Raw genomic sequence first — 13,041 nt, 5'->3', positions numbered from 1 at the left:
TTTAATCATTTATTTTTAAGATGCTGATCAGTCTCGTTTTCACTGACACATTCATCCACTTCTTTCTTTTTTTTTCTTAGTCGGTGATACTCGTAGGATTTGGTCACATTGGGGGAGGAGCTGATGGAGAGTGAAGAGCTGGTCCAGTGTTCAACCAAAACCCACACTGCTCCTCCAGAATCTGAGGTTCAACTATCAGACGGATTCTCCTCTCCCTGGAGGAGACCTGGGACGTCTGAGGAGTGTGATTCCCCTGTAGTTGGAACACACCCTCCTGCCCCTTCTTATACAGAGGGACCACCACCCCGGTCTGAAAATCCAGAGGTACCACTGTCCCCGACCAGCCAAGACCCACAGCATCCAGAGACTTGAGGTACTCAGGACGGATCTCGTCCACCCCCAGAGCCACCGAGGAGCTTTAACCACCGGGTCCCCAGTCTCTGCTTCCTCCTCAGAAGACGTGACAGTGGGATTGAGGAGATCCTCAAAGTATTCTCTCAGCAGCTCTCTCACTGTAAACAGTGAGGCGTCGGACGGTTTGCCAGAATCTCTTTGAGGCCGTCCCATAGTCCTCCTCCATGGCCTCCCCGAACTCCTCCCAACCCCGAGCCACAGCACGTTTGGCCCGCCGGTCCTCGTCAGCTGCCTCAGGAGTTCCATAAGACAGCGAGGCTCGATAGGACTCCTTCTTCAGCCTGACCACATCCCTTACGTCAGGTGTTCGGGGGTTGGTGCCATGACAGACACCGCAGACCTTACGACCACAGGTACGAGCGGCCGCACCGACAACAGAGGCGGAGAACATGGTCCACTCAGAGTCCATGTCTCCAGCCTCCCCCAGGATCAGGGAGAAGCTCTCCCGGAGGTGTGGGCTGAAGACCCTCCTGACAGAGGGCTCCAGATGTTCCCAGCAGACCCTCACAGACACTGGACCTGCCAAGTGTGTCCCTCCTCCTCCACCAGGTGGAGCTCTACAGCTCTGCCCCTCTCAGCCGGTGCAGGTTTAGTTTATGAATCACCTTGAGACTAGTTTACTTTCAAAATGTTTTTTTTTTGTATCTGAAACACGAGCAGGAGGCCGATGCTACTGTCTTTTCCAATCTGTTGTGACAAATAGAGGTAATTATTTTCCTCGATTCCTGGAAGATTCTTTGAGCGTCTGAAGAGTGAGGGCCTCACTTTGCACTTACACTGCCAGAAGAAACATTTACCAGGTTTTTCCTCGTAGATTTAAAATTCCACCCATATTGTTTTGTTTTTTTCTGTAGCCGGTGGAAGCTTCAGGGTGAATTTGATCTTTATTCATTTATTAATGTGACAGATTTACTACAAACACAGTACAAATGTCTTATTCTCTGATCTGCTCTCATGTCGTTTCCTCGTCACACACACACCTGGAGTTGTGTTTTGTTTCATTCTCACATGTTTCACACACAAACCTGATTTAGGCTGAGTTCTCCACTCGATGACATCACAAGGTGGAACAGAGCATTTTGATCTTTGTAGATGTTACAGACGAATAATAAAGAGTTAAACATGTGAATGAAACAAAACACAACTCAGGTCTGTCTCTGAGGAGGAAACACTTTTCTAACACTGTCATGATCCGCAGTGTCCACTCCTGGTTTTACTCCCTGCGTGCTCCTTCCCTCCCTCACCTGCCAGATCTGGGCTGGGCTCCTGGCTCCTCCCGTGCGCACCTGCAGCCCATCAGTGCAATCAACAGGCCTGCTGGGCATAAAAGGAGCTCATTGTCATGTTCACGTCTTTCCTGCCTGCATTCCTGTTGCCCTTGTGTTCCTGTCGTGCTCCGGTCCTGGATGTCTCCTGCCTGCTCCGCCCTACGCCCGTCTGGTCTGCCTGTCGTCCTGTTGTCCCTTCATGTGGTCTGTTCCTGCTCACCTGCTCACCTCCGGATCACCCACTGGTTGTACATTGTCCTATTCTACAATAAACACTGTAAATATTCCCCGAGTCTGCATCCTTTGGTCCACCACACTCACCCGCTACGACAAACACGACCTAAAGCTCAGAAGAGTCCAGTGTTTAGAAGCTCGAGGCTCAAAACTGAAGGAACAACATCTTCAGTTTCACTCATGAACCTGAAATTTACTGAACTGGAGGGTGAAGAGTGAGAAGAGACACCCGAACATTTAAAAACACATTTATGATGATAATAAAAAGAGACATAATGAGTCTTTGGTTTAAAACATAAAGATTCTCACGTTTGGAAAAACAAAAACGTCTGATGCTCCTCATGTTTGTGAGTCTACAGTACTCACAAATACACACACAGTACTACAGTACTCACAAATACACACACAGTACTACAGTACTCACAAATACACACACAGTACTACAGACCTCACAAATACACACACGGTACTACAGTACTCACAAATACACACACAGTACTACAGACCTCACAAATACACACACGGTACTACAGTACTCACAAATACACACACAGTACTACAGTACTCACAAATACACACACAGTACTACAGACCTCACAAATACACACACGGTACTACAGTACTCACAAATACACACACGGTACTACAGTACTCACAAATACACACACGGTACTACAGTACTCACAAATACACACACGGTACTACAGTACTCACAAATACACACACGGTACTACAGTACTCACAAATACACACACGGTACTACAGTACTCACAAATACACAAACAGTACTACAGTACTCACAAATACACACACAGTACTACAGTACTCACAAATACACACACGGTACTACAGTACTCACAAATACACAAACAGTACTACAGTACTCACAAATACACACACAGTACTACAGTACTCACAAATACACACACGGTACTACAGTACTCACAAATACACACACAGTACTACAGTACTCACAAATACACACACAGTACTACAGTACTCACAAATACACACACGGTACTACAGTACTCACAAATACACACACGGTACTACAGTACTCACAAATACACACACGGTACTACAGTACTCACAAATACACACACGGTACTACAGTACTCACAAATACACACACGGTACTACAGTACTCACAAATACACACACGGTACTACAGTACTCACAAATACACACACGGTACTACAGTACTCACAAATACACACACGGTACTACAGTACTCACAAATACACAAACAGTACTACAGTACTCACAAATACACACACAGTACTACAGTACTCACAAATACACACACGGTACTACAGTACTCACAAATACACACACGGTACTACAGTACTCACAAATACACACACAGTACTACAGTACTCACAAATACACACACGGTACTACAGTACTCACAAATACACACACAGTACTACAGTACTCACAAATACACAAACAGTACTACAGTACTCACAAATACACACACAGTACTACAGTACTCACAAATACACACACGGTACTACAGTACTCACAAATACACACACGGTACTACAGTACTCACAAATACACAAACGGTACTACAGTACTCACAAATACACACACAGTACTACAGTACTCACAAATACACACACAGTACTACAGTACTCACAAATACACACACAGTACTACAGTACTCACAAATACACACACAGTACTACAGTACTCACAAATACACACACAGTACTACAGTACTCACAAATACACACACAGTACTACAGTACTCACAAATACACACACAGTACTACAGTACTCACAAATACACACACGGTACTACAGTACTCACAAATACACACACAGTACTACAGTACTCACAAATACACAAACAAAATGCACAGCCGACTTAAAGATAAATGTTGGTGTGTAATTTGAATAAATCTGTGCAGTTTTGGATGCGTAAAGTAGCTGTACTGTATATTACTCTGTGTATTACTGTGTATATTATACTTTGTGTATATTATACTCTGTGCCTATTGTACTCTGTGTACATTGTACTCTGTGTACATTGTACTTTGTGTATTTCTCTGGATGTTTAAACTGTGGGATCTTCTCTTTCCTGATTCTCCTGAGTCTCTGTTTTTCTGCTTAAATCCCTCAGACTTTAAAACAGTGGCTCATTGTGTGGCTCCAGAGACAGTGAGCCGCAGAGGAGCCGGAGCCGGAGCCGGAGCCGGAGCTTAGATCACGGGGTTTATTCCTCTCCTTAGATCACGGGGTTTATTCCTGTCCTTAGATCACGGGGTTTATTCCTCTCCTTAGATCACGGGGTTTATTCCTCTCCTTAGATCACGGGGTTTATTCCTCTCCTTAGATCACGGGGTTTATTCCTGTCCTTAGATCACGGGGTTTATTCCTCTCCTTAGATCACGGGGTTTATTCCTCTCCTTAGATCACGGGGTTTATTCCTCTCCTTAGATCACGGGGTTTATTCCTCTCCTTAGATCACGGGGTTTATTCCTCTCCTTAGATCACGGGGTTTATTCCTCTCCTTAGATCTCCTGAGCCGTGTCCCGGGGCCAGTCTTATCTCGGGCCCTTCGTCCAGTGCGCGTGAGGCTGATGACGCAGCCCACAGACATGCCCGCGCGCGTGTCCCTGTGCCCGCGCGCGTGTGCCCGTGCCCGCGCGCGTGTGCCCGTGCGTGTGCCCGTGCGTGTGTCCCGTGTCTTTATAAGGCGGCCCCACGGTGCGCGCGGAGTCATGCCTCGTCTCTAGAGGCAGAGCGCGCGCTGTGGATGAGAGAAGAAAAGAGCTGCAGCTGAAGCACCGCAACACAACTCTGTCCTCACACAGCTCCACACACAGCTCCACACACAGCTCCACACACAGCTCCACACACAGCTCCACACACAGCTCCTCACACAGCTCCACCACACTCTGCTCCACACACAGCTCCACACACAGCTCCACACACAGCTCCACACACAGCTCCACTCTGCTCCTGCTCCACTCTGAGCGCGAGTTTCAGCGGCTGTGAGCTCCACGCGGGTCTCAGGGGTGAGTGTTTGCTCCATCTCTGCTGTTGGTCTGTGTTTTGTGTGTTTTTGTGTTTGTTTTGTGTGTTTTTGTGTGTTTTCTCTGTGCTTTTGTGTGTTTTTGTGCGCCCTCGCGCTGCATTCCGTCGCTCTGGACACAAACATGTTGGAGAAGATGGATGTGCGTTTGGATGAGGCGCGGATCAAACAGCCTCAGGATGAAAACAGACAATGGAAATCAAACTTTTTGGCGCTGTGTTTTTGCACATTTTGCGCACATTGTCGATCAGACTTGTTGCTTTTATGAAACACATTCTGCGGAGACAGTTGTGCGCATTTTTCACCGGAGACAAAAAAGATGCGCCTGAATCTTTAGAGGAAAAGTGCAGCGCGTTTGCTCTGGAGGATTGTTCTGAGACTGTGAGGGTAAACTCAGTGTTGTGTTGTTTGTGTTGTGTTGTGTTGTGTTGTGTTGTGTTGTGTTGTGTCGTTCACCGCAGAAATGAGACAAAAATGAGATTCTCCCAGAGCCGCGTCTCCATCTGCGCCTCAGTTTGGACCAAACCTTGAGTCTGATCGTCAAAGTGACACCTGCTCGTTGTTTATTTCTCTTTGTGCAGTGATTCTGTTTCTATTGTTACTTTATTTTATCATTATTGACAAAGATGGAGCAGAAGTCACGTTTTTTCTGCGCAGATCAGTAAATATCGCGTGATTTGTGTTTGGGACGTGGACATGACTGAAAATGTGACAGTGTTTACAGAAATAGCTGCAGTTTGACTCATGCACAAAGCTCTGAAACAAGGAAACGAGGAAGCTTCAGGTTAGTCTGTGAGCCGCTTCTCTGCCCTGAGATCTGGACTGAAGCAGCAAAAGTGATGAAGATGAAGAGGAAGGTGTGAAGCTGTGAGATCTGCCAGGTTCACGGTGACCTCAGGAGAAACGGGGATTGTTCCTGTTTCATGCACAGAAAGCTGAAGCAGAGAGAGACGTGTGCGGAGCTGACCGTGGTGCTTCATCCACCAGTCTGTGTCAGAGCTTCAGACGCACAGAGCTTCATCTGTGTCAGAGCTTCATCTGTGTCAGAGCTTCATCTGTGTCAGAGCTTCATCTGTGTCAGAGCTTCAGACGCACAGAGCTTCATCTGTGTCTGAGCTTCATCTGTGTCAGAGCTTCATCTGTGCTGCTCTTATCTTCAGTTTCAGCTTTCTGACCCGCTGCATTTTAAGGACTTTTGCCTTTTCAAAATGTTTCAGTTTTAAACGTCCAGTTGTCCATGATTCTGTCTCCTCTGGATAAAGTCTCTTTTGACCCGGGACAGTCTTGACCCTTCGTCCTCTGTCCCAGCTGATTTATCCAAAACGTCCTGGATGTTTCCATTTATGACGAATCTGATGAAGAAGGGAATTTATAACCATTTTTTTTAGCTAAAATACAGAAATGTTTGAAAATGAGCGTAAAGTCCCTCGGACGAGAGTCAAGAGTGGACGATGCTACGAGTGATTTAAAACATTTTATTTGTTCAAACTGTCCCCAGTGTGTCGTTGTTCTGATTCACTCTGAGCACGTCCAGTGTTTGGACACAAACTGAAGAATAAAGACGCTTCATTTTAATCCAAACCTCCTCATTTAATAATAATCTTAATAACACACGTGATGAGGGACATTGGACATTTTAAATTTAATTTATTTTAATAATCTTCATCTTTAAAAAGGCTCATTTATTTATATAAAGAGGGAGGGGCCCAAAGAGGAAACCAGTGTCTCTAAAAATATAACACAAACTAAAAGAAAAATCTGCACAGGATCATTTGAAACATTAAAACAGGAGTGTGAGTGTAAAGGTTTAACACAGTGGATCCAGTTTGACACGTCGCTGAAGTGGATTTACAGAGTCTTAGTTTGACTCATTTTGTGTCTGGTTAAATGCGTCTCCGTGTGTGTCCTCCAGACTCTGCCTCTTTAATTCACTTCTATATAATCCAAAGCCAATATTTGCCTTTGTGGCCAAGTATGATTCATTATTTATCCAGTGAGATGCAAATGAAGAGTTTATCTCTGCGTTAGAGCAGTTCTAATTGGTGTATAATAGATTTTTCTGTCCATTATAATTGTTGCACCTGTAGCTGAAGAGGAGCTAATGATGTGAGCTAATACAGAGTGAGACAGAGCTTCAATAATGCATCTGCCCGCGTGACGCACACGGGAGCGTCGAGCGCGCCGAGGTCATTTCCCAAGCTAATAGAAGTCCTATTTCCTCCCTTCCTGCGTTTCAGAGACCTCCCTGGGGACACGTTCGTACACGATCGTACACGGCGCCGGCACCATGCAGGAGTCCGAGCCCACCGTCTGCCAGCTGCAGCCCAACATCATCTCCGTGCGTCTCTTCAAGAGGAAGGTGGGCGGGCTGGGCTTCCTGGTGAAGCAGAGGGTCTCCAAACCCCCCGTCATCGTGTCCGACCTGATCCGGGGCGGAGCGGCGGAGGAGTGCGGCCTGGTGCAGGTGGGAGACATCGTGTTGGCCGTAAACAACAAACCCCTGGTGGATCTGTCGTACGAGAGGGCTCTGGAGACGCTGAAGAACGTGTCTCCCGAAAGCCACGCGGTGCTGATCCTGCGCGGGCCCGAGGGATACACCACCCACCTGGAGACCACCCTGTCCGGAGACGGGCGTCAGCGCACGGTCAGGGTCACCCGGCCCGCCGTCCCCCCGTCCAAGTCCTACGAGCACTGCGCCGCGCAGCTGCGAGCCATCGAGAACCTGTCGTCTCCGTCCATCACCCACTCCATCCTGCAGAGGGGAGGGGTCCAGGACCCCCTGCTGCTGAGGGACGGGGGCCGCGCCGCTCTGCTCTGTAACGGCCTGGAGGAGAACGAGCTGCTCAAGGAGATCGAACCCGTCCTGCGCCTCATCAAGAACAGCAAAAGAGAGATCAATGGAGAAGGCCAGAGGAGCGTGGCCCGGAAGGACGTGGAGATTCAAGTGTCCTGGTAAATCCTAATTCATTGATCTTGTGGTTCAAGTGTCTTTGTTTCCATCAGGAGGACGAGTCGAGTCCCGGTACAATGAGAATTAGGATTAAGTCTGAGAGCAGAGCCAGTTCTCATCTGTCAGGAGAGGCACACCTGGCCCTTAGTCCTGAAAACAACAGCTCCATCTGCACTTGAGCACATCCTGAGCCCGAGCAGCTCCACAAGGACCTGACTCACAAACTCACTGTTTGGCAATACAAAGTGATCATTTCAGCAAAGTACGGAAACAATATTAATGAAAAGTAAAGTAATTAAAGAAAAGTAAAGTAAACAGTATTAATGAAAAGTAAAGTAATTAAAGAAAAGTAAAGTAAACAGTATTAATGAAAAGTAAAGTAATTAAAGAAAAGTAAAGTAAACAGTATTAATGAAACGCTTCATTAAAGGAAAGGAAACATTTGAAGCTGCTTTGAACAGACACATTTTACATAAAACATCTTGATTTTACTTAAGATTTACTTAAAAACAAAAAAGATTAAAATAAATATATATATATATTTTTTTTAATTTTTTTTTTCCCATTTTTAAAAATTTATATTTGTTTTGAAAATCCTGACCGTTTCACTCTGGTCACTTCTTCTCTTTGTCTCTTTGTCTATAAAATGATGCTGAGCTCATTTTCATCCACATTTGTCTGAGGAGAATCGTGGAGTTTGATCAGGGGAAAAAAACAAATAAAACGACTTATTTGATAAAATTGTGCACAAATCCCAGGCTCAGTGTCAGTACTGGACTTAAACAGAACTCATGCTGCAGATATTTATAAAGGAGCAGTGTGTGTGTGAGGGGGGGTGTGGGGTGTGGGGGGGTGTGGGGTGTGGGGGGGGTGCATGTGTGTGTGTGTGTGTGTGTGTGTGTGTGTGTGTTTGTGTGTGCGTGTGTGCGTCGCGTGTGTTTGTGTTTGTCGTCTGCACAATTAGCCATGTTCCATTAATCCAGTTAAGCTCCTTCTCCTGCGCTGAAAGTAAAGGTGTGTGTTTTTATGAGCCTGTTCAGACTCTCCAGACTCGTCTAACGGCTCAAACTACTGCGTTTAAATGTTCTTTTAATGAGTATAGTTCATCAAACTTGAGTAAAGACAAAAGTTTCACAAAATGCATTTCCTCATGATGATTTTAGGAGCAAAGTGAAGGACTCGGCTCAATGGCTTTGTTAGGTTCAGTTTATGGTCGTCAAATGATAAAAAATGTGTTTTCCTCAGAATCATCGGCGTCTCATCATCTGTTTGGTCTTGACTGTTTTAAATCAAATTGAGCCTCGTTAAATCGATATCTCATTCTTGACCTATTCAGGAACGACCTCGATTTTTGAAAATTGCAGTTTGAGTGATTCATTGTCGTGGAGGAAAGTCCGTCTTAAACGTTTAATGGAGCTCCACATGTGCCAAGGACTTTAAACACGTCAAACACAAAGGACCATGTGCCTCAGTGTTTAACACAAACACAAAACTACACTGTGGAACTTTTCTACAGCACATGTGTCAAACTCAAGGCCCCCGGGCTAAATGTGGCCCCCCCATGTCATTTTATGTGGCCAACGACAAGATCAATTTAAAGGTTTGACTGTGTTAAAAAGTTTATCAGGAAATACGTCTGTGCCATTTTACATCTGTGGAAATGTGTTTGTGATTTTTGTAACTTCAATAAGAAAAAAACACAGAGACAGAAAGAGAAAAAGTTAAAAAAGTAGTTTCATTTATTTGAGTAAAATGTGTTTGACGTCCCTGGACTAGACGACCGTCTCCAAGGAGCTGTTGTTACTTTAATGCCATACTGTGGAACATTAGAAGTGACATGTCTATAAAGGCAAACACGCCTTTAATGAAGACACGCCCCTTTAACAAAGACACGCCCCTTTAACAAAGACACATGCCTTTAACAGACACACCCCTTTAACAGACACACACCTTTAACAAAGACACGCCCCTTTAACAGACACACCCCTTTAACAGACACACCCCTTTAACAGACACACCCCTTTAACAGACACACCCCTTTAACAGACACATGACTTTAACTGACACACCCCTTTAACAAAGACACACGCCTTTAACAGACACACCCCTTTAACAGACACACGCCTTTAACAGACACACCCCTTTAACAGACACATGCCTTTAACAGACACACACCTTTAACAAAAACACGCCCCTTTAACAGACACACGCCTTTAACAAAGACACACCCCTTTAACAGACACACGCCTTTAACAAAGACACACCCCTTTAACAGACACCCCTTTAACAGACACATGCCTTTAACAGACACACCCCTTTAACAGACACACGCCTTTAACAGACACACCCCTTTAACAGACACACGCCTTTAACAGACACACCCCTTTAACAGACACACCCCTTTAACAGACACACGCCTTTAACAGACACACCCCTTTAACAGACACACACCTTTAACAGACACACCCCTTTAACAGACACACCCCTTTAACAGACACACGCCTTTAACAGACACACGCCTTTAACAGACACACGCCTTTAACAGACACACCCCTTTAACAAAGACACACCCCTTTAACAGACACACACCTTTAACAGACACACGCCTTTAACAGACACACACCTTTAACAGGCACATCCCTTTAACAGACACACCCCTTTAACAGACACACACCTTTAACAGACACGCCCCTTTAACAGACACACCCCTTTAACAGACACACGCCTTTAACAGACACACGCCTTTAACAGACACACGCCTTTAACAGACACACCCCTTTAACAGACACACCCCTTTAACAGACACACCCCTTTAACAGACACACGCCTTTAACAGACACACGCCTTTAACAGACACACGCCTTTAACAGACACACCCCTTTAACAGACACACCCCTTTAACAGACACACCCCTTTAACAGACACACACCTTTAACAGGCACATCCCTTTAACAGACACACCCCTTTAACAGACACACCCCTTTAACAGACACACGCCTTTAACAGACACACGCCTTTAACAGACACACCCCTTTAACAGACACATGCCTTTAACAGACACACGCCTTTAACAGACACATCCCTTTAACAGACACACGCCTTTAACAGACACACGCCTTTAACAGACACACGCCTTTAACAGACACATCCCTTTAACAGACACACCCCTTTAACAGACACACTCCTTTAACAAAGACACGCCCCTTTAACAGACACGCCCCTTTAACAGACACATGCCTTTAACAGACACACGCCTTTAACAAAGACACACCCCTTTAACAGACACACCCCTTTAACAGACACATGCCTTTAACAAAGACACACCCCTTTAACAGACACACCCCTTTAACAGACACATGCCTTTAACAGACACACCCCTTTAACAGACACACCCCTTTAACAGACACACGCCTTTAACAGACACACCCCTTTAACAGACACACGCCTTTAACAGACACACCCCTTTAACAGACACACCCCTTTAACAGACACACGCCTTTAACAGACACACCCCTTTAACAGGCACATCCCTTTAACAGGCACATCCCTTTAACAGACACACCCCTTTAACAGACACACTCCTTTAACAAAGACACGCCCCTTTAACAGACACATGCCTTTAACAGACACACGCCTTTAACAAAGACACGCCCCTTTAACAGACACATGCCTTTAACAGACACACGCCTTTAACAAAGACACACCCCTTTAACAGACACACCCCTTTAACAGACACACGCCTTTAACAGACACACCCCTTTAACAGACACACGCCTTTAACAGACACACACCTTTAACAGACACACCCCTTTAACAGACACACCCCTTTAACAGACACACGCCTTTAACAGACACACCCCTTTAACAGACACACGCCTTTAACAGACACACGCCTTTAACAGACACACTCCTTTAACAAAGACACGCCCCTTTAACAGACACACGCCTTTAACAGACACACACCTTTAACAGACACACGCCTTTAACAGACACACACCTTTAACAGGCACATCCCTTTAACAGACACACCCCTTTAACAGACACACTCCTTTAACAAAGACACGCCCCTTTAACAGACACACGCCTTTAACAGACACACACCTTTAACAGACACACCCCTTTAACAGACACACCCCTTTAACAGACACACGCCTTTAACAGACACACACCTTTAACAGACACACCCCTTTAACAGACACACGCCTTTAACAGACACACCCCTTTAACAGGCACATCCCTTTAACAGGCACATCCCTTTAACAGACACACCCCTTTAACAGACACACCCCTTTAACAGACACACCCCTTTAACAAAGACACACCCCTTTAACAAAGACACACCCCTTTAACAGACACATGCCTTTAATAGACACACCCCTTTAACAGACACATGCCTTTAACAGACACACCCCTTTAACAGGCACATCCCTTTAACAGACACACCCCTTTAACAGACACATGCCTTTAACAGACACACCCCTTTAACAAAGACACACCCCTTTAACAGACACACCCCTTTAACAGACACACCCCTTTAACAGACACATGCCTTTAACAGACACATGCCTTTAACAGACACACCCCTTTAACAGACACACCCCTTTAACAGACACGCCCCTTTAACAGACACATGCCTTTAAATCCATCTTGACTTAAACTTTAATACTTTCACTTTAATCACCTCCTGTGGAACCAGGACCTTGCAGAGAAAAACAAACCTCACTCAGATAATGTGGTTAGAGTTTTTGTTTTGACAGTAAATCTCTTGTGTCTGTAGAAATGCCTGACTGTGGAACATTCCAGGTAAAGCAGTAACAGGACCAGAAAAGTTCCATAGTGCGTCTTTAACCTTAACACAGTGTAAAGACAGAATCCTCCTGCAGAGAAAACATTTAGTTCAGAAAAGGCACCGCTACAAGTTCCATTGTTTGTGCTCGTTTAAAGCCCTTTATGGCAGAATATGCTCCGGCAAATGGAACGAAAGCCGAGCCGCACTGAGAAGGCGAGAAGGGGACGCCTGTGACAATTTACAATCAGCACGGACACGTGCACGCGGGGGCGGCAGTGTGAACAGCGCTGGATGTGAGTGGGTGTTTTTGCAGATTTGAGACGCTGTAGAATTGAGTTTCTCT

At 45.5% G+C, this 13,041-nt stretch overlaps 1 protein-coding gene across 2 annotated transcripts in view; it reads left to right on the top strand.

Annotated features, from left to right (window-relative positions):
- The first annotated feature begins 7,231 nt into the window (after nt 1–7,231).
- nos1 (nitric oxide synthase 1 (neuronal)) overlaps nt 7,232–13,041 on the top strand; it is a 28,251-nt gene continuing 22,441 nt past the window's right edge. Inside the window, exon 1 of one of the 2 annotated variants that reach the window (XM_033972352.2) lies at nt 7,232–7,911. In XM_033972352.2, the coding sequence (XP_033828243.1) occupies nt 7,247–7,911 (665 nt within the window). In that variant the 5' untranslated portion in view covers nt 7,232–7,246. Of the gene's footprint in view, nt 7,912–12,944; nt 12,992–13,041 lie in introns of those variants that run through there. The other variant, XM_055224031.1, reaches the window with a different exon arrangement.

This window comes from Periophthalmus magnuspinnatus, chromosome 9, assembly GCF_009829125.3.
Source record: "Periophthalmus magnuspinnatus isolate fPerMag1 chromosome 9, fPerMag1.2.pri, whole genome shotgun sequence".
Taxonomy (NCBI): Eukaryota; Metazoa; Chordata; class Actinopteri; order Gobiiformes; family Gobiidae; genus Periophthalmus; species Periophthalmus magnuspinnatus.
Note: the sequence above shows the minus strand (reverse complement) of the source record. Positions and strands in the feature narration are given on the sequence as shown.